Here is a 27,331-nt window from a genome sequence, read left to right on the forward strand (position 1 = left end):
AAAAATGTGAATCTTGACGTGGCTCATTTTCCATTCTTAGAAAGGAGACTGTTCAACTGAAGGGTGACATAAGTCTTCAGCTGTTACAGTGAACGTTTTCCTATGCTATACACTGTCGAGATGAGGGAATGCAAGTTGCATAACATTTTCTAATGAAGAGAAAACTACAATGTCTCAAAATTAGAAATGATACAGTCTATAACAGTTAATAAAAAACAGCTTGCACCTACAAAATCCCATTATCGCGTGGGCATTCTGAACCAAATGTTGTGAAAACAGAACAATTGAAAACAAATAATCCAAGAATCTTTACTTCTGAAATGGTTCCTGCCAGTTACTTTGTTAATTAGCCAAGGCTATCTCAAATATGCATCCTGTAAATCGGCATTCCAGTCATCCACTTGCATTAACTCCCTGTCTGAATATACCTACAGAAAAACACTGGAGTGCCAGAGACCACATCGTACTGTTTTGGAGGTGGGGGCGGGGTAGGGGTGGTAGATTAAAGAAACATTCAGCCTAGCCTACCTACATGAACAAATCATTACTTACTTGGATTTGATGGTGGAACTGCTCTTGCTGGGCAACTATTTGTTCCTGACATTGTTTTTCTACCAGTCTCAATAACTGTAGCCACCTTGTCTATTAAATCACAAAGTAAAATAATTAAAGCACAGTCATATTGCATCTCTTAACTTTTACTCTACCTACACAATGGTTTTGTAGTCTTATACTTAGGTGTTGACATAATACAAAGTTTATCGAACAGCGCTGTGGTTGTCCACCCCACAATACACGCAGCCGCTATCATGTCAATCAATGGAAACAATTCACTATGGACACATTCACTTAAAAAAAGGTCCTTCTAGACAGCAAGATAACACATCTCTACAATTTAAGTTTGGTTTAAAAAAACCAAACAAATGAACAAGGGAAGAGAGTTCTTCTATTTAAAAAAACAACCACAAATGACTTAAAAGTAGAAACAGTTGGCAGGAAAGTACAGTCAAATTTTGGCTAGGTTGATTCCAGTTCAATAAATTATAGGCAATTTTCAAATTGATAATTAAACATCCCTAATGTCCAGTGAACCATTCGCTTCAATAAGAAACTCTTCCCTTCAACAATCCAGCTAAAGGCCGCGATGCATAGCTATTTAGTGAAAACAAAAAGATAATAAAAAAATCAAATATATGGGGTTCCTAAAATGTGGTAAAATCTGAACTTTAAAAACTATTTTATGCTAATGTTTATGGAACCTGATAGTTGAAGCATAGGACACGGGACATAGAACGCATGTGCCTAGACACAGACATCTATGTTCTTTTCTCGGAGCTGTTAAAGAGCACCAAATTAAGCATCTGTCAAGACAGTTTGATGGACCACAGCCAGAAAGCTCAAAAACTCTGCAGGAACAAGGCCATGGTGTGGAAACCTGAAGTTCCTTATGGAGACTAAAAATAATGACAAAATTTAAAATTAAAAAGGACAAAAACAACATTAAAAAAAGGGGTTGAGCGAATTAGCTCATTGAACCTACATTATGATTTTTGTGTAGGTTTAAATCTGGAAATAAACTTATCATCTACACATCTTTACAAATGGAATAAATAAATAATTCGACTAAAGCAGAGCCATTTTTAGAAAGAAAACTTCTAATTTCTAAGATCACCTCAGACCAGCTTGAAGTGCTACAATTTTAAAGGTTTAAATTTTTCAATTAAAAAACTTGCAATCTTTAACTACTGTAACTTTGGAAAAAAAAAAAAAATCACATCTGTACTGTAAAACACTAAGATAAAAAGCTAAGATATTGTAAAAAGCTAAGATAAAATTGCAGTAAAATCCATCCACGTGATTAGTTCATACATTGTAAAAGGATTTGTCCCATCATGGAGAATAAACACATCCATATATAGATCTTGCTGCTAAACGATATCATCATTAGATCTGTCTTCCAAAATGCAAAGCCGATACATCAATATAATTTTTTTAAATAAACCTTAACATCAAATACCTCGCAGTTCTTCACAATTTCGGAGTCAGCATTTCCAATGTTCTGGATATCTTGCATAAAGGAGGCAAGCAGCTCAGAACTGGGCATTAATGAGGACCTGGTATTCCCTGAGTAACCAGAAACTCCATTGGGATTGGATGAGGGACTTCTAGTGAAACATGAGGAAAAAACTTCAATTATTTATTGTGCCAGTTGTCCAACATAGTGGCCAAAATAATATACTACATATGCTATGCAGCCATAGACGACTTACTTATACACTTAATTTACATTGTGACTCTCATCATGCTGAAAAAAAACCCTGATGATACCTTCATGAGGATGTTTCTCAAGAAAATGTCAAAGAATCCACAGCATGCTTCATTCTTATCCTACATACTATTAAAACACAGGAGCTTTCCAAGAAGAGAGACAGCAGAATCGGCACAGATATTACTGCTCACTAGCACAAACGTCAATAAATACATGGGCTTCGTCATAGATTCTGAGGTCAGAAGCTTACACATACAAGCTTCTGCGTAACAATGATTTACGAAGTCCAAGACTACTGCCTCCTTTGAGAAGTTACACATGCAGTAAGCAACTTGTAATTCTTGTCTTAACAGGTCAGTCAAGAAGAACCTCTCCTTATCTGTGGCTTAGGCCATTAGTCCGTATTTGCCCGTCTTATTCACTGGGAATACCTTGGGCATTGAACAGAAAAACAATTCTTTTTTTCTAAGCTGCTGTTCTCTACAAATCACTTAGCATAATGCATGATCTTTCCAAAGAATGATCTCTTACAATTTGTCCAAGACAGGCGTCTCCCCCCATTCTAAGAGGCACAAGGCAATGGAAGTTACTAAGTTTTTAAGGAAGCCTTAACAGTTCTTTCAGTAAGGCTTTTCTCACTAAGAATTATACCTGTAAGTGCAAAGAAACCCTCTAAAATATATTGCAAAGTATTATGTATTATTTCACCTTAGTAACAATGTTACTGTAAAAGCATACTAACTAAGCAAAACAAAAATAATAAAAATATTTGTTAGGAATTCCTTCAACACATTACCTGTTACAGTTCAAGTTACAGACAGAGCTGTGGGTATTTCTGACATCGGAGTCCACAGAAGATGAAGGGATTTCCTGTACAGTATTCACCACGTCACAGTTTTCCATATCTTAGGCTCAAGTATCACATTACCCTGAAAATATAAAGAAGTAAGCATCACCCTCCTATTTTACAAAACCATTTGACTTTGTTGTTTGAAGAAACAGAATTTGATTAGAGACAGTTGTTTCAGCCAAACTACCCCAGAAAGTGCTAGCATTCCACAGCCAGCCTCTCTTCCTCGTCCTGCGCTATGCTTGCACAGAGGTGCTATTTATTCAGCCTTGTACTTGCTGGGACTCCTACAAATCAGAGAGATTCCTAGCTGTGCATCACACATCTAGGCTGGGCTGCAAAGGGTGCCTGAATCCAAAACATTCCAGGTAGAACAGTGTTGTTGGGGTTTGTTTGGTTGTTTTTTTTAAATCGGAGGCTCCACAGACAGTTTTTGAAACTTCTGTGAAAGGCTGCGTATTATCGATGTATTTAAATCTGCTGAACGGGGATCTGCACCTTCACAGGAAGAAACGCACCCCCCAAAAAATAAAATCGAGACCCACTGAGTTAGGCTGCAGTTGACCAATTCTGCCATTTGTGTGTGTAATATTTGGCTTACTTTTCCCACAGAACGCTTGTTTCGTTACTACTATATAACATTAATTCAAAAAGCTTTGAAACCATTTTGAGGTACATTTCTTACCAATTAACAATAAAACACAGTCAAACAGGAATCCCACAGCAATTAAAAACAGCAGCTGGTTAACTGAAAACATCATAAATAAATAAATACAAAATACTTGTGCCATGGTCTTACAGCACTCAAAGCAGCAGTTTACAAGAATGGCTGTAGAGAGACTAAAATATTCTTCTGGTTTCCATACTTTCACTAAGAAAACACTTGAAATACACTGATTAATCAGTTCTTCTATAGTGCTTATTTCAGCATGTTCTACACCCTGGTGAATTCATCCTGTGCTCTAACACCGAAGAAAAACCTTACAATCATTTCGCAGATGGAGAACAAAAAGAGACATCAAGAAATATCATCCTAGTAGTCTGTGGTAATACTAAGAATAAATCCCTGCTGCCTTAAAGAAGCACGACACCTTCAAAGCACGACTGTTCTTCTTTACAGGGCTTACAAGGACATGCTACTGGCTTTTACAGATTTAAGTTTTCATTATTTGTAAATACATAGAGATGTATCTCTAACAGATAGTTTTGGAAGTATAAAAAAATTATCTCCACCAGAAGAAAACTGATGGACAACTGTCCGATTTTCCCCTGTTTTACTGGAGCCTGTTTGGCTTTAGCAGAAACGTTTTCCAGGTACTTACTCAAGCTATCTCCTTTGGGTAGGGCTGAAAATGCAAGAATTGGAAGGAAGTTATCACAGATACACATATCCCTTTGGCAGAGCTTCTCGGGATAAATGAAAGAAGAAAAAAAGGCGTTTCTTCTTTTTCTAGTGGTCAGAAGTCTGGAAAACTTGAAGGCTATCAGGCACCTAACCCGACAGATAAAGCAGCAGCTGCAAGCGCCTCTGGAGCCACCGGATGGCAATGGTGGGGGCTACATCAGTCCCCCCCATCTCCCCAGGATGAAATCATGGGTGGCCTATCTCGGCAGCACAGCAGAGGGGTGGGACTTAGCTGTGACACAGGCTCGTTTCATAACCTCATTAGAAGTCTGCTCTTAGCAAGAAAAAAAAATATTAAGTGAGCTAAAACGGGGCTGAGGAACGGCTAAGCTGTCATCTATTGTTTCCGTAGCACAGAACAGTCCTTATACGACCAAATCCCTACATAAAGGAGTAGGATTAAAAAAAAAAAGAACCAAGCTGCGAGGTGTTTTCACTCCGAAGTGTCAGTGCGGATTTAGACGCAGACGCCCGGGCCGACGCAGAGCCGGCGGCCGCGGTTCCTCCTCTCCTCGGGAGCGAGGTGCGGTCCCTGCCCTTCCTCGCAGCTGGCCCAGGGCTGGCAGGGCCTCCCCTCCCGCCGCCGGGCCCCCGGCTTCCGAGGGACCCTGAGAAGGGACAGCCAGCCTCCGGGCTCCGAAGCCCCGGTCCCCTGAGGGAACGCCCTCGCCCCCAAAGCTAAGCCCGCTCTAGGGACCCCCTCTCCTCACAAGTGACCCCCTCCCGCCACGCCTGCCCCCTCAGGGCCGCCTCCCCTCCATTAGCGGCCTCCTCCCCAGCTCTGTGCGTCCCCCCGGCCCCCTCCCCTCATAGGTGACCCCCTCCCTCCCGCTCGGCCCCCTCCCCTCACAGGTGACCCCCTCCCCCGGCTCTGCGCCCCCCACCGCTCAGGGACTCCGCCCCCACCCTCGGGTCAAGCTCCGCCCCCACGCTCCCATTGGGCAACTGCCCCCCGCGCTCCGGGATGTTGACGGCGGCCACCGCCTCGGATTGGCTGGCGGGCCCGCCACTCGTCGGGGAAAGGGGCGGGGCGGTGGAGGCGGCCTCGCGGCGCTGGGACGCGGCCAAGTGCAGCGGCGCTGCCGGCTCCGGCCCCGCCGGCCGCCCTCGGGGTTCGCCCGGTCCCTACCCGCATTTCCGCAAGCCCACGAGGAGGCGTCCGCAGCGGCCCGAGAGCTGCCTCCTCCAGCGACCGTTAGGCGATAAACAGGCGCGGCCCGCCGCCTCCTTCCCGGCGATTGGCGGCCGAGTTTCGAACGTGGTGGGGTAGAGGGCGGTCCAGACAGAGCCCCGCTCGGCGATTGGCCGGCTTGACCGCGCGCCGGGCCGCGCCTTCCACTCTGATTCGCTACTTGGAAAAGGACGCGCGCCGCCGCCAGGGGATTGGCTAGTGCGGCTACGCGCCGCACGCTTTCCCAGAACCTGATTGGTAGTGGGTGGAAGGCGCGCATAAGACCGCCCCTCGCGCTGCGATTGGCTTTCCAAGTGCCAATTAGCCGGGCGGTAACGCCCTCCGCTCCACGCGGTGCGCGCGTGCGCAGAGGCGGCGTGCGCGTGCGCAGTGCGGGCGGCGGCGCTCGCCCCGAGTCGCCTGAGGTAAGAGCGGGCGGCGGGGCCGGGGTCGGCGCGTCCCGGGGGGTGCCCCCGGCGGTACCCCCGCTCCTCCCCCGGCTCCTCCTGACCCGCTCCGGCCGGGAGTCGGGCTGCGGCGAGGCCCGGTTGGTGACTTCAGTCCGGCGGGGAGGCGGCGGGCCTGGGAGGGCCGGGGTCGTGGTCGTGGTGCAGGGACCGCTGCCCTGACCGGCGTGTGGCGGCCGTCAGGCGGTGCTGGAGCCTCTGCGGAGATCTTGCTACTCGCTTTGTTTCCTGGGCGCGTGGGGCAACAAACGCAGTTGTTTGTGCAAGTTTTTCAGCAAAACAGTTGTTTTAAAACACAGTTTAATGAACTATCCGGAGCGCGTGATGTCACTGCGCCGTCATCGCCGACGCGTCCGGCTGGCCTGCGGCCATCCCAGTGAAGCTGAGAATGGCTGCTCACTTCTGTGTCTAAAAAATGGGAGATTAGTGTTCTTACTGACACAGCTCTTCTGTAGTCTGCACGTAGAAATCTCATCAGCAACGGCTTCTTTTTTTTTTTTTTTTTTTTTTTTTTAGAATTAAAGCATTATTATCTTAAGATCTTTTTGCATTGTAAGGCAGGTGTTTCTTGGAGACTTTCTGTGCTAAGTGAAATCTTGAGAAAACTAATATCTTCTAGGTTTAGTCTTGTTTTATAGCTATAATGTCAAGCAGTAGAAATAGGCTTACAGTAGATGCGATTATTGTACCTTGACCTCTCCATTAAGATCAGGCAGCTCGGAGAGCTGTCAGTCTTGGTTTCAAAACAGGCTACTTTAAACTGACTGTGCCCAAATTAAACCTGCTGCTGCGTCAAGGCTCACTTCAGAACTAGGTAGTACTTCTGCTAACTTCTGCGTGTTTTTTGCAGGAAAAAACCAAACACGTTACTACCTTCTAGTGCCACCAAGTGGACATCTCCACTTGCCGATGAAAGCTTTCTTGAAATTATTTTTATTTCAACACTTATGTTCAACTTTTATGGATGTTTATTGCTAAGTGCCACGTCTTCACATGCTGTTCTGAATCAAATAAAATATTTCAAGCATAACAGCATGTATTGTTTTAATGGCTCACCTAATGCCTTGTTGAAGAGTGCCATTTGACAGCAGTAGAACCTGTCATTTCTCATTATCCATGAGGATGACACATACTTCCATGCATGCTTTTCTGCCTTTGTTAGGAAAAATCACCACGTGAAGCAGTAGTTGAAGACCCGATGGTCTGCTGCCTCCTCAATTCGTTTTCTTCCATCAAAGTCACATGATGGACTATATAGAAAGTTGAGAGTAGAGCAGGCAGGGCAAGCTGAACAGGCTCGACAGAGAAGAATACTTAGGATTTGAAGAGTTTTCCACATTTGCTGGGTTAAACCACTCACTACAGCCTGACCTCAAAATTTGGAAACCACTGTAATGGAACAAGGTCAAGTCTAGATCATGTAATCCGTTTAGGCACGGATTACTCTGTTTCCTGTACTAACCTAGCATTAAAAAGGAATCTCGGAACTCAAAATCATAAATCAATCTGCAACTGTAAATATACAGACCAGAGTTCTGCTGCGTACCCTTAGTTGGCCGTTCTGACTGAGCAGTCATGCATCATTCTTGCCGGTAAAAATCCACCTTTGCATTCTGACTCTTTGAAACTGCTCAAGCTCTGTTCTGCCAGATCTGACTTCTGATATCCGTATCCTTAGGACAGAAGTGTTCTGCATACACTCTCGTTCCTTTTATGGATCGTTTTGTTTTCCCTCCACCTCCTCCTTGCAGTCTTCCATGACTCTAAGCCAGCGAACACGGGAAGCCAAGACGTTATTGGGCCAGTTACGTTATGTAAATTTGCTGCTTCGTCCAGCAGGTTTCTTTCAGTAGCTTAGAGCCCTGCTCAGGGCAGCCTCAGAGGGGGACTCCTGCACCCTCCCCTGTCCTCCCTCGATGTAGTTCCAGCATGGGGTGACACGTGAATTGCAGGTACTGTTGCCAGCAAGACACAACCTGGGCACGAGTGGAGTGTCAGCAAAGGCTTCCCAGTCAGACGGTACAGGTCAGCCTGCAAGACAGAAATATCCTTTCCGCTCTTTTTTTTTTTTTAGGTAGCTTTAGTATTGGTAAGAGTACTAATTTATTTACTGTTTTACAGATCACTTTCAACAACAAAATAATCATCTTGTCTATTTTAAGAAACCTAATTGCAATGAGAACTGAAATTCCATTTCCTATGAAACCAGTTCAAATATCCTTGAAAATAAATCTGAATATCAAATTATCACTCAAGACATGCAGCTAAACTAGATCATCTTAAAACAAGGATTCTCATGGCAAACTCCATTCCCCTCCTGTATTTCAGGTTTCATTCCAGAGGAACCGTGTCGTCGTTTCTGTATGAATGTTTCAAGTTTATTTCATTTTACATTCTTACTGCGAGAAGTACGAACACCGTCATGGAGACCGTGGATTTTGAGGAAGCAGCAGTTTTCCCTGCCCAGAGTGCCCTTACTTCAGGCAGCAGGAAAGAAGAACTCTTTCAATCTCCTTGGACTAACTGAGGCAGAACTAAAAGAACAGTTTGTAAGAGGTGATGGCCCAGGAGGTCAAGCCACAAATAAGACAAGCAACTGTGTTGTCTTGAAGCATATTCCATCTGGGATTGTAGTAAAGGTAATTATATTTTATTTCATTAAGTCACAAATTTCATCATGTCTTCCGTGTCTCCTCTGATAGCACAAAGTGCAAATGTCATGGAGGAAAAGTTTATATGTATGTAAAGAACCTCAGCAAGCAGCAGTTTTGGCTATAAATCAATAAATAAACTTGGGGTCACAGCTGATCTTCCTGGCTTTCACATGCAGTTCTATTTTCTAGTTTTCAGTACAGTGTACCTCCGTTGTAGCTGCCTCGCAGTGGCAGCTGTCACATTCCTGTCCCTCTTGTGAGTAATTAGAATGTCTTCCTTAACAAGCTGATCATACTCGCTTTGCATTCTTGTTGAGCATTACTCTTACCTACTTCTTGTGGGTTAATACTTTGAAATTAATCTTTGCTTCCTTATCGCAAGGGGAAGACACAGTTAAGTTAAACTCAGAAGTTGTTTTCCAAGGTAATAGGGAAGCAATCTTGTTCGCTGACAGAATTAAAGATTAATGCAAAAGCCAGTCTGAGAAGTTACAGTAGCAAATAATTATCAGGCAGCCTCTCCAAAATATATCACCTGGACACAAAAGTTCCAGCAGTTCGAGGATGCTCTTGGCTTGTGGAAGAGGGGGGTTTCTTTACTGTAATGGCAGGAATATGTAGACTGAAGGGGAAAGCAAAAGAATAAACAGGTTAAAGTTCCAGTAAAAATGTCCTATTGCCTTTCTTCAGTGTCATCAAACAAGATCAGTGGAGCAGAACCGAAAGATAGCCAGAGAAATCCTGCAGGAAAAAGTTGACCTTTTCTACAAAGGTGAAGATAGCGATGTATTTAAAGAGAAGAAAGCATCAGAGAAGAAGAAGCAAGAGAAAAAAAGAAGAGCAAAGGAAAACCTAGAAAGGAAAAAGCACTTTAAAGAGATGCAACAATTGGATAAGAAATAAACACGTTAAATACTGACTTACCTTGTAGGTAAGGGAAACGTTTGTAATTATACCTAAACACAGTTTTCAAACTAACAGATGATGTCGGGCTTCATAAGCGCAACTGAAATATCGAGCAGTGACCTGCTATTACTGTAAAACCAAGGTGATAAAAGCAGTCATGTATTCCTACTCCAGTCTGCCATCATCTCATTAATCACATTTAGCTACCAGTTTTTCTGCCAAGTTCAGAAGATGATACACCAATCCTTGTTAAAAAGAAACTATAAACCTTCCACCATTGCTCACGGAGACAAAAAAAAAAAAATCAATAGACCTCCTTCTCCCTGGCCGATACCTTATGCTGCTTCGTAGGAGTTCCAGTACCTATGGAGAACAGCCCTACAAAGTTCTAACCTTCCATCCTTACTCAGGCAATAAATCCTTTATCAACAGTGACCGGGTTTAGGCACTGGTTCTGACGGTGTAACCAGATGTGCTGATAGAGGAGACGCCAGTCACTGGCTGCCTCCTTCGGATCCGTTACCTGAACAAAGGCCGCGTCCTGCTCAGTTCTGAATGAAGTTTAAAGAGAAGCTTTACAACTCTTACCTGGAGTGGTGACGAGGACTGGGGGGAGGAAGGCACTCCTGCACGTGAGGGTTGCTCAGTCGCGTTCTTCCAGCTCAAAGGTAAAATCGGGTTTGTTACAGATAAAGAACAACGTGTGTTGGAAGCTGCCTCCCACGGCAACAGAATCCCGTTCATCCAAGCTGTGAAGTAATTAACTTTGCCTCTTAACGCTGTATTTTCTTCAAGTATCCATAGCTCCATATGTATTAGATATCCCATCTTCCTCCGGCTTTCGATTTGATTGTACAATAGTGAATTACAGTCATTTATTATGTTTATGCTGTGCTGCAGTTCAGCTTGGGCATTTTGGCATCTTCGCTCGTTTTGACAGTTGCCCATTTTATGCAAATACACGCAGCTGCTTTTCCTTTGCTCCCATTACTCTGGAGCCACCGGTGAAGTGTACTTTCCTATTTTGATCCTGTTAAGAACTCTCAATTGCTTAACCAGAACTTCTCTTTCATTTTTTGGACCGCACCCTCACCGGCCGCCACCAAGTGCTCACCGTCAGCAGTGAAGGGCAGAGCGCCTCAAGAACCGAAGCCGTAGCGTGTGTTTTGAAAGCAATGGAGACTACTCGCAACTCCACCGCTTTCTTACAGAGATCGACTGCATCCGGACTGCACCGTGGATGGAAACTCTCCAGCAACCTGCAGGCTCGTTCCCTTGTCTGTTCCCGAACTTGAGCCTCCTGCCTGAGGGTTCAATCTTTTATCTGTTGGGAGTTCTTGTTCATGGAGTGTGAATCTGATATTAAACTGACTGTACATAGTTTTAATACAAACTGTTAATGAAAATAAGCTTTATTACGTCAAGTAATAAATACATACAAAGATGCAAATAACAGTTTTAGTCATTTATCCAGAATTTTCTTTTTTTGGCAAACTTTAAACTGAAATCTCCAGCCTTAATGCAGAAATTAGCTTTCCAGGACCTTGTTATTATTTAATAGGTTTCCCTATTTTCCATATAACTCATGCACTTTAAATGGACTTCAAAGCACTAACAGTCATGCAAATGTTTATGCAAAACGAACAAAGAAGGAAAAATAAGAGAAGGGGAAGGTTATTTCTAAGCAGGGTCTATGCTGTATGACAAATTGTGACTTAGCAGACTACTAGGTACAGCATGCTATTCTGCATTTATTAAAAAAAATCCTTAGAGCTTATGTCAAACTTTGAAAGATTGACAGTTTGGGGTTAAGTGAATATAGTCAAAGGAAAAAAACAGAATGAGCCTGTGGCTGGATAAGGAGAGAACTGAAATATAGCCTGGGAGAGAAAGAGCATTCCTCTGCATGCAGTTCAGTTTTCATGTTTTAGAAACATTTCAGGGAGTTTTAACGTCTTTACAAAATGCAAACCCTCAGTAAGTTGAAAAATCCTTGTTTTCTCATTCTTAACTATACATTTTTGTAAGGGCAAAACAAGAAAGGCAAAACATTCAAAATAAAGGAATTTATCTGAATGTTTCAAGAGTCAAAAGGAATAAGTGTTACTTTTTCTTCATTAAGAGATGGAAAATCTTGCAACTGAATTAGCGGGCTAGGATCTTGCATTTCGTTCCGTCTCAGCCAAGCATTCCCGAACTAATCCTCTAGCATGAATAATGCCTGCAAAAGAATTGGACATATTTTAAATCACCTCATTCAGGTCACACTTGCAATGACAGTCCAGAGAAAGGTTTATGTATTTCTGTCCCAAGCTGCCAAGGCTACCACAGCATGCCTCAGAAAGGGAGAGAGCCCTCGCTTCCCAAACGTCAGCTGCTGCTAAACAAGTTTGCTTTCCCAGACTGGCATTATGAATTGAAAAGGGACTAAACCAGGAATCGGAGCTTGGTAAGATCTGCAGGTCTGCAGTGACAGGTACGTCTTCATGTGCAGTGCAGGCCTATTTCAAATCAGAGACTTAACAGAACGAAAAAAAAAAAAATCTTACCTACCTGTGAGTTATTTTGCTACAGTGGAGTGAAAAAAACATGAAGTTATTTGGGGAGTCATTTTAGCAAGCTCTAAAATCTTAATACCTTGGGACAGGTCTCCTCTGAAAGGATGCATCAAAATCCAAGCCCTCCTAATACTGCTCAAACACAAGTTGTGTCTCTCGTAAGATAAGAAGAAATTTTTTATGGTGTGTGCAAAAAGTTACCCTCCTAACACTGGCTCAGCTCCCAGTGTAAATCATCACCACTTTGCATGCTGCCATGTCTACTCTCATCTGATAGACATAATGTGGAATTTTCCACTACAAGTCCTCTTGCCTTGAGTTCCAGCAATCTGGACCTTGATTCTTAATCCTGGAACTAAATCTAGATTCGTGTTCACAGAGCTGCTGAAAGATAGATTTTAAAATGAGACGGACAGATTTTTCTACAACAAACGAGGTTATATTTTACTGACAGGACAAGATAGAAGGCGATTTCTCTGCTCAATCACGCTCCTTAGCACGGTGGAGAAAGGACAATAAGGCAATAGATGAGGTTTAATCTCTATTTAGAGATAATGGATTCTGTTTCTAGAAGGCTGCCAGCCCCGATCACGGCAACAGCCTTTACATCCAAGGAGTACTGACTTGGGACTTGACGGGCACAAGGCTTTGCAGAGGGTTAAATTGACACAGACAAGCAAAGCTGCATCCCGCAGCCGTGGGAGGCAGAAACGCGTACTCAAAGCAGCACATTAGACCTGGATCTGGTGGCAGGACGCCCAGTTTATGCAGCAGAACTACCCTGAATTATGTAGAACACTGGGAATTTGGCCAATTTTAGAGGTCAGTAGCCTCTGTGCTTAGGAGCGGGTGGAGCTGGGGACAGGGACTTTATTCGGGAATAACCTCCACATGGCCATGGAGGCTGCCGTCACGTCACGTGGTCACCCTCACTCACTTTTGCTCTCACACTTGCACATGCTCCTTCAGCCATTAGGCTCCCAAAACGGAGAGAGAGGTGTGTTTGTGACCAAAAGATGGCAGCAAAAAGTATTTATTTGGGATTCCTTGCAACACTGGCAAGTCACGGTGGCAGCACTGCATCTTAAACCTACGTTAGCCAACGATCGAAACACTCACTGCAAGAAGCAGCAAAACAACTTTCCTCACCGAACCGAACCGTTCAGCCTGCATCTCTCCCGGTCTCTCCCATGTTGTCCCCATTAGCCTATGGCCATTCATGATCTATTAATACTGACTCAGGCAACGCAATAAAGAGAGACTCCAGCAACATTGATTTTAGCTGGGCCAGATTCCACTTACCACTCATCAGCAGACTTTATTGCATCCTTTCCCAGAACAGCTACTAGTCATTTTATTGCATGTCACGGCAGATATATTACTCTCCCATAATGGTTGAGTCTTAAATAAGGCTTTGTAGTCTTGGGTAAATGTAAGGGGGATTTGCAAGGTGGTGAAGTTAGTCTGTTACAATAACATTCTCATTCAGGGTTGAATGCATGAGCCAAACTCAGCACAAGGACCAAGGAAAGGGAGGAAAAGGTAACCACGTTATACTGGGAAAGGACAGAACTGCCAGCACAACGCCTGTCCATGGCCTTTCAGGGTCACTTCAGGAGCTGGAGCACTGGAATGTCCCACTGCTCCTTCAGAAATATCCCTCCCCGTCCCCTGCAGAGGACAATGTCAAGCTGATGTCAGCAGTGGGGCATGCGGGGGTTTCTTTTACACTGCAAGGAAAGGGCATTTATTACCCCTTTTAGCTGACAAAGCAAAGCTGAAGGGACCTCATCAGCCAGGCCTAAAAGCTTCTACGTCTCTTCCTAGTGGACTCCTAATGACATCCACTTGACAAGAGGTAATGGAGCCTACGCAGCCCGACACCCCACAGAGAGGAGGAAGGTCTATGTTTGACACCTCCGTCTGAACAGCCTTCACTGACAACTTTTCTTTTTTTTTTTTTTTTGTGGCTCTTCTCTCCACCAGCCTCAGTGCGAATTACCACAACGTAGGACTTCTTTAGGCAAAATGCACTTTAGCAAAGACGCTTGGGTCAAGTAGACGGGTGATGTATAACAAGGAGAAGTAAACAATGCTTGGTTGTATATTTTGGAGACTGGGGAGAAAAGGGAATTGAAGGGGCAAGTAAGTCACCAGGAACCTAGAAGCACATCTCCATTAGACACCCTAAGCGTTCTAAAATAAGGTATGCATTATGAACTGAAACTCCCCTTGTGCACATGAAACACATTTGGTCACTGGTTTATCTATCAAATACAGCATGAACAGAGTATCCCAAGGTTTCAGTTGCTCGTTAATACACCTAGTTTAATGATCTCAAGACAGCTGTCTCCTTTCAAAGGAAACAGTTGTCATGAAGCTGTTTACAAGCAGTCAGTGCACAAAGTGTATGTGATACAATTTATTATTTTTAATACATTTAAACATTACCTCTTTTTAGCCTCTCCATCGCACTTTTACTCCCAGCGTACGTGGGTCTAATCTCTTTTCCTAATTCTTCTATGATAGCTAGAAGTTCTGCGTATTTGCTTTGCGGTACTTGACTGCTGCTGGTACCCTGTAGTTGAAAGTAGATTAATCTCAATGAAATACTGCTAAAACCAAAGCAATTACGACAAAGAGCAACTGGAAATTCATGGAGGACCAGAAATAGCCTGGAAGCCACTTTTTAAAAGAATAGAATTTCAGGTTTATTATATAAACATGATTTTCTTTTTGCGGTTGCTGCTACAGTTGGACGCAATGCTACATGCCATTCAAAAATCGGGATCGACTGGGAGGATGCAGCTGCAAGATTGGGACCTTCAGTGGGACAGAAGTGAAAACAGTTCTGCAAGAACAGCAAACTGAGAACTGCTTATTTAACTCTCTGCTTTTTCCATGTTTAGGTGTGTATTTTGTGGAGAAGTTAGCTAGGCAGGGAGAGGGAGAAGCAGATATAAACAAAACTGCCCATATGATGAGGGAAATCCCACGAAGTCAAATACCTTTCACAGAAAGTTTACCACCAGATTCCTGAAGCAGCCCGTAGGACTGTCTGTGACACACATTTCATGAGACTAAATTTCAGAGTATAAATTTGCCGAAGAAAAACAGTATAGAAAACCTCATTTTTTTAACAAATAATTTTGAAATATGTTAGAGCCCTCACTATCAGAACATAATTCAAGAAATGTTTCACCATGACTCAGAAAGGATGGGACTAACAGTTAATTAGTAACCAATCTCACTCAGCACTCTGCTTAGTCTAATTTGATCCCAAGACATGTGCGATGAATCAGGCTGCCATTTGGGTTTGATTTCAGATCTTGGTGGGAGGGAGGAACACCTCAGATTACAGGCCACAATCCATGCTACTACGCAAACGTAGGGTCAGTGATCTGATTAAAGGAAAACAACAAGCAGAGCTGTACCTGCATCCCTTGTGTATAGCCTAGAGATGGGGGTCCGTAGTCATTTATAAGCTGTCTGTATTGCGCAGATGTTGCCATACTTGTGGAGGGAGAGTGAACGCTCCCAGCTGTAAGAGAAAAGAAAAAAAAATCCGTTATTATCTAAAGATTAATTAGTCTGTTACACTGGGACATGTTTTAAATCACTTTTTTTCTAAAGCTGTGACCTCTCACCTTTGTCTAAGCCCACTAATGCCATTTCGGAGTCATTATTTGCTAGGAAGAGAATGGTTAAATTAATGCTTCTCTAACGTTTGCTGTACATTTGAAAATAGCACGGCCTGCAACATTATCAGTGCAAATTGTTTGCCTAAAAGTGAAACAGAGTGTAGCATGACAGGTTGTTCTGCCTAGACAAACTGTAAATATTAAGGAGCCCTATTTTTGCATATATACATTCCACATAGATGAGTCCGATGTACTGTGCTATTTTTACTTTTTCAGTGCAAGTTATCTGAAAGTAATTTTGCAACTCAAAGTGTCATCACGTGGTCAATGCAAGTTACCCTCAGTACTATTTACAGCCAATGCCAAAACTATTCCTAGGGAACAGTCAGTTGAGGTATATCAGATCTGCTGCTCATTGTATGGCATCGGAGGCGAAGAGTGCTACCATTATTCCTCTTTGTGTGATATCAGACGTTTTTAGCCAGTCATATTGTGCTATCTAAGTAAACCAAAGGAAAAATAACATCACTTCGGGTTATGGTTACTTTTTCTGAAGTCATAAAAGATTATATTCAGATCTACAGGGCTTTGAGTCAACTAAGAGTTACAGAAACAGACTCTAATTTGATCGTTGCCAAACTGCTCCAGAAATGAACAATCAAAACACTTCTTCCCCCTCGCCCTCCAACGGTAAGAATTTGGGTTTGAGAAACAATTTTTAGATTTTTCTTAGGGGGCTTAATTATGCTGCCCATTTCACAACAGTGCTAGAGGACCTGCTGGTTAGGGACTGTGCGCTCAGGACTAGGGGAGCATGACACGATTCAACTTGTTCCCTCTCGCAGCTGAAGTGCCCCTGTATCCACTGATGCTGCTGCCTTTGCCTGTAGGCACAGACACAGACTGCCTGCTGTCTGAAAAAATCTTCCCCCTTACAAACTCCTTTGCTGCATATTCCCAACTGTCTTTCATATGAGGAACAGATCTCATTTACCAGCCTTCATTTAAATCTAAATTAAACTGATGCTAAAAGTCACTGGGGCTCTAGCTTTGTTTTAAAGTTGCAAGTGATTTCGTTCCTATTTTCGCCTCACCACAGAAAGACAGTGCCAGCAGTTACACTGTAAAAAATGTGAACAGAGTGGAACAGACTCGTGTCCTCAGTTGGGAAGTCTCTTTCCACTTCAGAATTAATCACAGGACATTATCGTGGTGTTGTCTTCATTACAAGAAGGGAGCGTGTTCTTAATTTTAACCAGTTAACTGGATGTGATATCCTAAAAAAGGCAAATTGGGCTGGTCACTAGGTCATCTTAAAAAAAGCAAGGTTTCTCTTTAACTGAGCTGCTAAATTTTATGGCATTACAATCTGCATTTCCGTTGCTAAGGTTTCACATGGAGCTAATTGTCACATTTTGCTAAAGCATAGTAAAAACCAAAAAAACCCTAAACAACACGCCCATAGAGTACGGCACTGTGAAGGAACACCACAGTTTTCAGCTATTCTCTCAATTAGTTCTTCACATTATCAGCTCAAAATACATGCACAATTTTAAGATTTGTGTATGTACCACCCAGTCGATATTTCAAGTTCAGATGACTGAATTTCAACAGTTATCAAACATGACACAACAGCAAACCACATCTTTCCTCCCAAGGACTTCAAAATGCTTCAAAAACATTAATGAGTCCCTTGTGCTGCAAGGTAAAAAGGTTTAATTACCTCAATTAAGCAGAGAAAGACTTAAGCGATTTTTTCCTCATGTACAATAAAACAAAAGAGCCATCCTGCAAAGACTTGTTCCTGAACTGTTATTGCAAGCAGTCACATACAAGACCTGGGAGCTCCAGACTGGTTCAGAATTAAGGCAAGGACTCCGACGACCAGGCTCAGGAATCCTGCCCTACCCACTGAGCAAACCTTAGCTGCAGCCCATGCAAACAAAAACCAGTTTATCGCCACCAGATTGGTTAATGATAATATAGTACAGGTAATTTAGTGATTGTTTCGGATTATGTTGATTTAAGCAATGACACGCGCTTGGTCTGTACAGAATAACACAGCAGGGTATGTCTAGATAAGAAAGAAAACCCTACTAGAAACGTGGTGTGCCAAGACAAAGCGGTGAATCTAGGGGCTGACCAAGAAGGTTTCACAGATGTGCAAGCCTGCAACATCCGGCGTTGCAGCGGACAGTAGTTGGTCTCAGCATGGGAGCTTGAATCCAGCAGTGACTCAGTCAACACTGAATGACAAAAACAAACAAGAAATTTCAGTAGGCGACTATGAGTAAGAACCTGCCGCCAGAGCTGGAGCATTGATCCTGATTTGAATTGAGTGTACTCTCAGCAAGTTTGCTGATGGTACAAAACTGGGAGGAGTGGCTGAGCCGCCAGAAGGCTGTGCTGCCGCTCAGCGAGACCCGGACAGGCCGGAGAGCTGGGCGGAGAGGAACCTAATGGAGTTCAACAAAGGCAAGCGTAGGGTCCTGCACCTCGGGAGGAATAACCCCACGCACCAGTACGGGGTAGGGGCTGACCTGCTGGAAAGCAGCTCTGCGGAGAAGGACCTGGGAGTCCTGGTGGACAACAAGCTAGCCATGAGCCAGCAACGTGCCCTTGCGGCCAAGAAGGCCAATGGTATCCTGGGGCGCAGTAGGAAGAGCGTGGCCAGCAGGTCAAGGGAGGTTCTCCTCCCCCTCTACTCTGCCCTGGTGGGGCCCCATCTGGAGCGCTGTGTCCCGGTCTGGGCTCCCCAGTTCAAGACAGACAAGGAACTACTGGGGAGAGTCCAGCGGAGGGCTACAAAGATGGTTAGGGGACTGGGGCATCTCTCTTAGGAGGAGAGGCTGAGAGCTGGGTCTGTTTAGCCTGGAGAAGAGGAGGCTGAGGGGGATCTTATCAACGCTTACAGATATCTCAAGGGCGGGTGTCAGGAGGACGGGACCAGGCTCCTTTCAGTGGCGCCCAGCGAGAGCATAAGGAGCAGCGGGCGCAGACTGAAACAAAGGAAGTTCCACCTGAAAATGAGGAAGAACTTCTTTACTTGGAGGGTGACAGCGCACTGGAACAGGCTGCCCAGGGAGGCTGTAGAGTCTCCTTCTCTGGAGATATTCAAAACCCGCCTGGACGCGATCCTGTACAACCTGCTCGAGGTGAACCCGCTTTAGCAGGGGGGTTGGACTGGATGATCTCCAGAGGCCCCTTCCAACCCCAACCATTCCGTGATTCTGTGAATTAGCAGTCAGATCAGTTGAGTTGCGTCGCTTCAGCAGCCAGGGGTGCTGTATTGTCTACTGTACCCACGACATATGCAGAGCTGTGCTGCAGACACTAGAGGCCATTGCTGAGTACGGCATGCCCTGCCAAATGACAGATCGTGGTAACCATGGTGAGTTTACCCGTTTCTTTGCAGTCTGCATCAAAAATGTAATAAGACATAATGCCATGCGCCGACCACTTTATCAGCAGCAGCAGGCCCAGAGAACAAAGAAACGGATTTGACTTGGCCATGGTACCAGCCTCCATACCCCCATGTCAGAAGTTGTGCCAGTCAAACTCGGCTGGAGGGGGAAAAAAAATGAAAAATCCTTGATTTCACCTCAATTTAAGATGATGCAATCATGAAAATTAAATTAATTGTGGGGGTATTAGTATCTCACAGGGTAACAGACCCTGAGCTTTTTGACCTATCACTTTGTATGTTAATCTCAAGTAGAAGCCCTGGGTCTTGGATGACTATTACTCAATTAACCCAAAATACATCTGCATGTCTGAACATCCTGTATATCTCAGATTAAAAAAAAAAAAAAATCACCAGCTATTGCTATTATAGTTAGCAAGAAAAATTAGGCCAGGAAGTCTCACAGTCAATACCCAGTCAAAAATCAGTCTGATTATTAGGTATTCACTAGAGAGAAAAAAAGGAGGGGGGATTTAAATTGAGGCTTGCTCTCTCACGTTAAAATGACAATGGAGACAAGACAGTTAAGAACTGACAGAATCGAAAAGGGAGTGTGCTTGGTACTGAATTTAAGTGCCACCCTGTATCACATCCCAAATTGTCTTAGTGCTTGCTGCTGTTTAAAACCTAAATTAATATACACACTTTCCTCCCTCCACTTTCCTAATTAAATGTACACAAAACCTTTTATATACCCATTTATTCTTGTGCCAACAATGTCGTTTATTTCTGTATTCAAACAGAAGACTGCCAGAAGCATTTTTCCTCACAAAAATATAGTGATTTTCTTGTTAATCAATATTAATCTTTATTAATTGGGGGGGGGGGGGTCTAACAATATAGCAAACAGAAATGAGATCTTTGTGTCAAAATCTCTTTTTCCTTCCAGCAGTCTCTCCGAGCCCAAATTAACACCCTGGGAGACAAAGGATCTAGAATCAATCTTTGTTTGCCTAAACTCCCACTGACCAGGAATCTTCCCGTTAATTTCTGACAGGTTTGTAGGGATCCCTTCAGCTACTTTGCTACTGTCTCTGAGCCTGAGCAATGATACCAATTTGCTGATCTAAGTTCTAATTCTTAATTCTATTGCTGCTGCTTGCTGGAAAAATAACTGGGAAGACAGACTGCTGTGCACCCTGCGAGGAAGCAGTGGGAGCAGGAACGCTGGGGTACACTCACCTGATCCACTCCCAGCAGATGCTATGGCATCTACACAGCTCAGCTGCCACCCTGTTTTACTCTCACAAACAAGTAAAATCAGGAATAGTTACTCAACTCACCAAGTTACTCATGTAGAACTGACTTAGACAAGCCAAGAGCCAACCCCATTGGAAATGTGTTTCTCTACTATCCTGTACTTTGTAAGGTCCTATAAAACCGCATAGGTAAACTCCTGCCATTTTACAAACTCTTTCCACACGTCAACATGACAGCATATAAGAAGAGATACCTGTAGCCTGAAGTTTATCCAAGGTACATGGTAGAGTCTGTGGAATCTCACTGCTTCTACCTCTATTTCAGCCTCTTCATGCTGAGGTTGCTTGCAACGTAAAGGCTGTTGCCATTTAGATGGCTGGCGGTCATCACCTCTTTATATAGAGCCGGGTGCTGGAGGTTACTGCCTCTGCCACACGACCAGAGGACATTCCTCATCTGCTTCAGATGACGGCAGTTTGATTCCTGATGGTATGTGGTATGAGACAACCGGGCTGGAATATTTTAACTGAGAGATTATAAATTCTACTGTTCTAAACTGGACAATTTTGCAAGAAAACACATGAGAAATGTTCACGTAAGCTGCTCTGCCAAAGTCCATTGCGAGGCACCTTCAAGCACAGGGGGAGCGGTAACATCTTCAATTAGCCCAGCCATTTCTGCAGCAAGGATCTGAACACAGCCTGAATCACAGTTGTAGTGTTTTGGCTGGCTACAAGAATATTTGATTCCTTAGCCCTCTACGTACTTTGGCCTAAGTTCAACAAGAACTCCCTGCCATCCATGGGACACCACGTGCATGTCTATGCAAGCAGATGTACTGCACAGCCAAGCCACACACTGAACTCTACAGGAGTTGCCAACCCAGAGCGAAAACAGACAGCCCCCATTTTCCCCAACCTTCCAATGAATTTTTTAATTTAAAATAATAGACCCCTTTCTCATTTGCACAAAACATTCCTTATAGCACTGGCTGTGAAAGTTATATTTTCACCCACTACTTCCCCCTTAAACAGCCCTTGTGGAAGAAACAGACCTTTCTTTGAATAAAACTATCTCCTTTTAAAAAATCCAGTGCACACACACATAAATACGTTCTCAGGAATTAGGACATTCTTTTATCGTAACAGCCAGAGGCCTTGCTCTTTTGATCTGTCACAGTCTGGGCCTTTCCTCTAGTACCCTCGTTCTATTTAATCTTTCCATGTGGATAACAGTCAAGTTTTATGTCTCCTCTTCCTACCCCCCTGCCTTTCTTTTTTTTTTTTAAATCAGAAAAAACAAAAGACAGTCACTTGGACTCCCCACCATTCTTCTTTTCTAGCTTAAGACACGGGATATTTCTACACTAACAAGTTATTTGGCACAACAGGAAAGGATCAAAAGAGGAAAGCATTTGGTACACGTACACCACATGTAGTTGGGATGAGTGGGTACGACTTAAGGCTAGATTTCAGTCTGGTCCCCCGGACTAGGTGTCTGTATTGTGGGTATGGTTCAAAGCTGTCCGATCGCTGGTTTGGACCCTTGTGTTCCCGTTAAGGGATGGAGCATCAGTGTTGCCCAACTGAAGTAGAGCTTCTGGTTTACTTTTATCCAAAAGGAATCAAGTTAGCATGAACCAAAACCACTTCGCAACTCAACCAACATGTGATGGGTGGGGACGATGAGGAGATTTGCTGACTGTGAAAACCATACCATTCCTCTGAAGCTAAACACTGAAGTAGACAAAGCCAAAAATGCCGGTTTTCTAAATGTCCAAACAAGTCCACTTGAAAACTGTTAATTCTAAAACATGTTTAGTGTGCTTCTTTTCAGATCATTTTTAACTTCGCACGGACTTCCAGAGATCAGGGAACCAGCAAATTTCAGTTTGAATTGGAGGGGGGAGTGTATTTCCTAGAAATTATCCCCTCTGCTAAGGCATGAACAATTTGCTCTCTGCTCTGCCTACAAACAGTATTCTTTCCAGTACTCCCACTCCTAAAACAACCTCTCAATACGGACAACAATATCAAACATAAGCTGTCTCCGTAAAGGGCGACAAGCAAGCCATTTGCTCATGCAAGCCTGCACTGCAGTCTCACTAATACAACAAACGGCCTAGTGTGCTTGGTATCGTTTCTCAGGACTGAATGAAATCAGTCTCTCCAGTTGCAAGCTACAGCCCCAGTTAGGGAAATTATTTTCATTTCACCTCTCAGTGAGAATTTTCACCAAGAAACTTCTGGTTGCTGTGAGGTGCGGCAGGTGCACTGACAGCCCTGTGAGTCCTCAGCTACCACGGTACCTGTCGTACAGGTCACCGCTTGTTCATGTGGAGCCAAGACGCAGCTCCTGCACTTGTCACAGTCTGCTGGAATTTGTTTCCAGATCCTACATACAACAGTTTTTAAGCTTTATCACAGGAACAGAGTTTGTCTTAAAACCTGACATTTCTGCAAGAACTCGAATAAAACCAAAGGAAAATCCCAAGCTGTTTCCGCTGGCTTCTGTACCTTAAAACTACTTTTCTCTGACCTGTGCATACTCTGAACAAAATAGGAATGCTGGTGAATATCCACAGAGCCAGAAAGCACATGGAAGCAAGGGGAAAGACAAACTACAGACCAGTTCACAGCTGGTGTAAGTCTCTCTGGTTCCATTGAAGTCAATGGAGATGCTCTTCTTCACTTCAGCTCAGCAGCTGGCCCTCTTAGAGAGAAATAATTAAACAATATGAAACGCAAGATCGACGAGGAGGAAACTACTTCACAGGATTCCGTATGATAAGCAAGAGAATACAAACAAATCAAACGATGGCTGTTAGAAAGGGTAACAGAGGTTCCCCTGGGACACTGCAGGGTCAGCTGAGGCTGGGAAGGTAGAGCCACAGCACCGCAGGTCCCTAACAGAGCACCTTTTTACCACCCAGGCAGAGAAGGTGCTTGTGCAGGAGATTAAATAGGGCTCCCCGAGCACAGTTTGGAACTGACAGCCTGGGGTGCTACACACAGGGGCCCAATTCCCCGAGCACGGGCCCTCCAGGAAGGTGATTGATAATTCGGACAAAACACTGCAAAGCCTGATTGCAGGCACACTGGGCCAAGTGTCACCACTGACCTGGGCAATGGGGAAGAGGAATAGGCACCAAATTCTGCTGTAACAACACATTCTTCTTCCCTCAGCCTGGTGTAAGGCAGAGGAGTCAGCACCCGGATGCTTCCAGCATCCTGAGTCACTTGCGGAGCAGCTGCATTTTCCTCACCCGCAGTCATCCCCAGATCTGCCGACAACCCACGGAGGCTTCCTCCCCATATTTTCTCCCCCCCAAACAGCTCCTCTCCCTCAGGACTTCAGTCCAGCTTTTTGAGTCCCCAACAAGCTCCCGTGCAAGAACAGAGCGCGGTCCCCCACCAACCACAACCGCTTCATCTCACTGATCCACTTACTGAGCGCAGTTTAAACGCGATTTTGCAGAGCGGCCACTCTCAGCCTAAACTTGAAAGGAGTTAGCTCTGCAGCAAGGACGCAGCTCCAGGAGCTGAGTCGACACTGCCTTTCCAAATACTCCTGCACCAGAAGCCCTGCACTGCAGGGAAGCAGCATTACCTCCCAGAGGAAAATCCCTGTGAGATCCACAGCTGGCCAGAGCCCTCCGTCGGCCGAGACCAAAATATTCAGCATTCATACAGAGAGGCTTCTGCAGGGCTGATTTCAGGCCAAAAGGGACAGATTTCCTGTTTTCCTCTCCTCTGCAGGACGGGGCGGGGGGGGGGGGGTCCTTTACCTCAGGTTTGGAAGCAAACCTAGGATTTCTGCTCCTGGCTGGGGGGCATTTAATTCAAGCACAATAAAGAAGCAATCTCCTTCAACTCAGAATTAAGCTCCAGAAAGGAGGGGGCCATTTGCAGTCATATCACTCTGAATGCGATATGTGCAACTGCAAGGACTGCTTTGTCTAACTCCCTTGGCCTTAGGCCACGGTGCTGGCAATACCACTAGCTAGAGGAAGAGCTGGTGCGTGAGGATAATGGCAGAAGACAGGGAGGGAAGAGAGAGCCCATTTTGGATTCAGAGGAGGACGTTCTTTCATTGAAAAGATTCTGGGGGTGTTGAGGATGATCCGAACTCAGAAGAGAGGACAACTTAAGACAGGAATAGTTCCAGCATGACAGCAAACTGCTGCTAACTTGCCATTACGAGGAAAAAAGGAGCGGGGGGGGGGGGGGCGGGGGGGGAGAGAGAGAAGGGAAAGATAAAACTGCATGAAAGAATCTAAAACCCTGATTGCAGCCGGAGCGTTAGAAAGCACACAGACACGGCAGCAAGAGGACGGGAGACGGAAACTTCACCACTCGGCTCGCATTGTGAGCAGCATGTCTGACCCGGGAATTTGCAGCCCTCGCTCGCAGAGCAGCCAGACTCGGATCCCCCCCATAGCATGACCTAATCCCCACCCCTCACCCACCATCGCAAAATACCACCTTTGTTTTCCCTGCAATTTTATGGCTGTTCCGGAGAGCAAGGCACAGGTTCTCGTGGGAGCCGACAGTAGAACGGTTTCCCTTGCTGGGCTTTGTTTTGTTTCTTTTTTCCTCCGGTGACACTTCTGCTTTTTGTCAAAAAAAAATCCTTAGCACATCCCCTGCTTCCTGACCCCTTCTGCAGAGCGGCGCGGGGGCCCGCGGTGCTCCCCACACGCCGCCCCGGCACACCGAGCCCTGCCACGCTCACGGCCCCACTGAGCTCAGCCCCACGCAGGATCAAAGTGCCCGAGGCACAGGGACCTGGGTTCATCCACCAGCTGGAGACGATTCCTTGCAGTAAAATAAGATTGCTGCTCTCCTGGTAGCTAGAATAGAGGTGCATCTTGTTGATCCCTTTCGTTCATCAATCTCCCAGGATTACAACCACAAACGGCGCTGTAAAAATCACCGAGGCAGATTTCCCTCCCTCCTAAACCCAACTGCAAAACTTTCCCTTCTCAAAAAAAAAAAAAAAAAAAAAATCAGCCTGATTTCTGGCTGCGGATGGTCTGATGCCAGCCCTGCAGGCTGGGGCTGCGGGGAAGGGAGACGGGAATCTTATTTTTTTTAAGTCGGAACCAACTTCTCCATTTTGGTTCTGTTTAATACCAGCCGACGCGCAGAGATGAGCGAGATCCCCTCCAAATATCCCACAGCGAAGCAATCGCTGCTGCGGCTTTGTTCAGGCTGCCCCGATTTACACAGGCTGCCCGCGACCCAGACCCACTGCCACAGCAACGCCTCGGCACGGGAAACCCGCTCGCCTGCTGCTGCCTTCGGAAATTTGGGAGGGGGGAAAAACAGGGGGGAATGTAGCGCAAAAAAAAAAAAAAAAAGTTAATGCCATCAAGGAAACTTTTTAGAGAGGGAAGTTGGAAAGACTCCTGTACAGATCCAAGGAAGAGGAATAATTTCTAAAAAGGGTTTTTGCAAGAAATAAAGAGCGACCGCTGGCCCCTCTTCCAAAAAATCTCCAGCGAGCAGAGAGGGCTCGTCCGCCCCGGCTGCTCCCCGGAGCCGGGGGACTCTGAGGGGGGAGCGGGGACCGCGGGGCCCCCGAAGCGCCGGCGGCTCCCCCCCGGCGGCGGAGGGTGCGGGGCCGGGGTCCCGGGCGGCCCCTCCGCCCGAGGAGAGCGGCCGGGGCGGCCCCTCCGCCCGAGGAGAGCGGCTCGGCGGCCGCGCGTGTGAGGCGAGGCGCGGTGCGAGCGGCACTTGCGGCGTCCCGCCAGCAGCGGTCCTCGCTGAGGCGCCGGCGGAATATTCCTGATCCAGATCAATCAGCCGCCCCGGGGAGCCGAGCATGGAGGAAACCCGGCGGCCGGAGCCCCGGAGCGGCGGCGGCGGCGCGGGGTCGGCCCGGCGGGCGCGGCGCCTCCGCGCAGGGGCGGCGCGGTGCGGGCTAACGGCGCCGGCCGGCGGGCGGGCGCTGGTAATGGCGGCGCGGAGCCGGCGCGGAGCCGCTGCCCCGCCATACCGGACTGGGCAAAAACTCGAGTCCGGGGCTTCCCCCCAGGTGCCGGTGCGGCACGGCGGCGCCCCGCCGCACGCCTCCCAAACTTGCCACCCAGTTGCCGCCGCGGACTTACCCGGGTTGAGGGGAGTCCCGGGGATGTGGGCGTTCAAGTTGGGCTTGTAAGACATTCCCAGAGACATGGCCAGCGGGAGGAGGAGAAGCGTCCTGAAATTCAGTGAAGCGTCTCCGTGTCTCCCAGACACTTTGGGTTGTTTACAGCAGTAGCAGCACCGGCAAATATGGCCGTCAGTTATATTGACACCCACAATGCAATATATCATCCATACATCATGAGGAGACGCGGATCCAAAAACTTTGGGGGAGACGAGGCAGCCACCCGCCGCGGCGGCCCGGCGCCCCGCGCACCTCGGCGCGGAGGGGGCGCGGAGGGGGCGCGGCGGCGGGGGGTGCCGCGGCCATCCCCTCACAGACAATGGAGCTCCCCTCAGGGACGCCGCCGTGCGAGGAGCCGGGCGGGGAGGGGAGGGCGGGCAGGCGGGCGGCGGGGAGCCCGGCGACGACGACGACGACGAGCGGCGGCGGGGGGGGGGGGGGCGTGTGGGGGTTTAATTAACTTCGGAAAGTTTTGGCACAACTTCGCATTTAAATCGGCTCTGCCTGCGCCGGGCGGGCCGCGGCCAGCAGCCCCTGTCAGAGGAGAAAGGCTGACGCGTCCTTCAGGGTGGCCCAAGCGTCGCTGCCTTCCCG

At 46.0% G+C, this 27,331-nt stretch overlaps 3 protein-coding genes across 18 annotated transcripts in view; 1 reads left to right on the forward strand and 2 right to left on the reverse strand.

Annotated features, from left to right (window-relative positions):
- MPHOSPH9 (M-phase phosphoprotein 9) overlaps nt 1-5,785 on the reverse strand; it is a 34,070-nt gene extending 28,285 nt beyond the window's left edge. For 3 of the 6 annotated variants that reach the window (XM_087754735.1, XM_087754736.1, XM_087754731.1), the window contains exons 1-4: nt 5,654-5,785; nt 3,066-3,198; nt 2,018-2,165; nt 553-642 (exon numbers count right to left, since the gene is read on the reverse strand). In XM_087754735.1, coding sequence (XP_087610861.1) covers nt 553-642; nt 2,018-2,165; nt 3,066-3,172 — 345 coding nt within the window. In that variant the 5' untranslated portion in view covers nt 3,173-3,198; nt 5,654-5,785. Of the gene's footprint in view, nt 1-552; nt 643-2,017; nt 2,166-3,065; nt 3,199-4,441; nt 5,183-5,653 lie in introns of those variants that run through there. The other 3 variants (XM_087754733.1, XM_087754734.1, XM_087754738.1) reach the window with 3 other exon arrangements.
- Nucleotides 5,786-6,020: 235 nt separating this feature from the next.
- Nucleotides 6,021-11,177, forward strand: MTRFR (mitochondrial translation release factor in rescue). 4 transcript variants are annotated; one of them, XR_015704095.1, is made up of 4 exons: nt 6,021-6,120; nt 8,491-8,801; nt 9,507-10,390; nt 10,830-11,177. XR_015704095.1 is itself a non-coding variant. In XM_087754639.1 (3 exons), the coding sequence occupies exons 2-3, from the start codon at nt 8,526-8,528 to the stop codon at nt 9,717-9,719; spliced, it is 489 nt and encodes a 162-aa protein (XP_087610765.1). In that variant the 5' UTR covers nt 6,021-6,120; nt 8,491-8,525; the 3' UTR covers nt 9,720-11,177. The 4 variants fall into 4 exon arrangements, 3 of the variants coding, with proteins under 3 accessions (XP_087610765.1, XP_087610766.1, XP_087610767.1); XM_087754639.1 differs by having other exon boundaries at nt 9,507-11,177; XM_087754640.1 differs by lacking the exon at nt 6,021-6,120 and adding an exon at nt 6,125-6,242 and having other exon boundaries at nt 9,507-11,177.
- CDK2AP1 (cyclin dependent kinase 2 associated protein 1) lies at nt 11,117-27,083 on the reverse strand. 8 transcript variants are annotated; one of them, XM_087754632.1, is made up of 4 exons: nt 26,697-27,083; nt 15,715-15,821; nt 14,732-14,858; nt 11,117-11,943 (listed from the first exon to the last, which is right to left on the reverse strand). In XM_087754632.1, the coding sequence occupies exons 1-4, from the start codon at nt 26,902-26,904 to the stop codon at nt 11,876-11,878; spliced, it is 510 nt and encodes a 169-aa protein (XP_087610758.1). In that variant the 5' UTR covers nt 26,905-27,083; the 3' UTR covers nt 11,117-11,875. The 8 variants fall into 8 exon arrangements, with proteins under 8 accessions (XP_087610758.1, XP_009471212.1, XP_087610760.1 ...); XM_009472937.2 differs by lacking the exon at nt 26,697-27,083 and adding an exon at nt 25,069-25,526; XM_087754634.1 differs by lacking the exon at nt 26,697-27,083 and adding an exon at nt 24,194-24,328.
- Between the last annotated feature and the right edge of the window lie 248 nt (nt 27,084-27,331).

This window comes from Nipponia nippon, unplaced genomic scaffold (genome assembly GCF_047370975.1).
Source record: "Nipponia nippon isolate SJK-2023a ecotype South Korea unplaced genomic scaffold, ASM4737097v1 scaffold_18, whole genome shotgun sequence".
NCBI lineage: Eukaryota > Metazoa > Chordata > Aves > Pelecaniformes > Threskiornithidae > Nipponia > Nipponia nippon.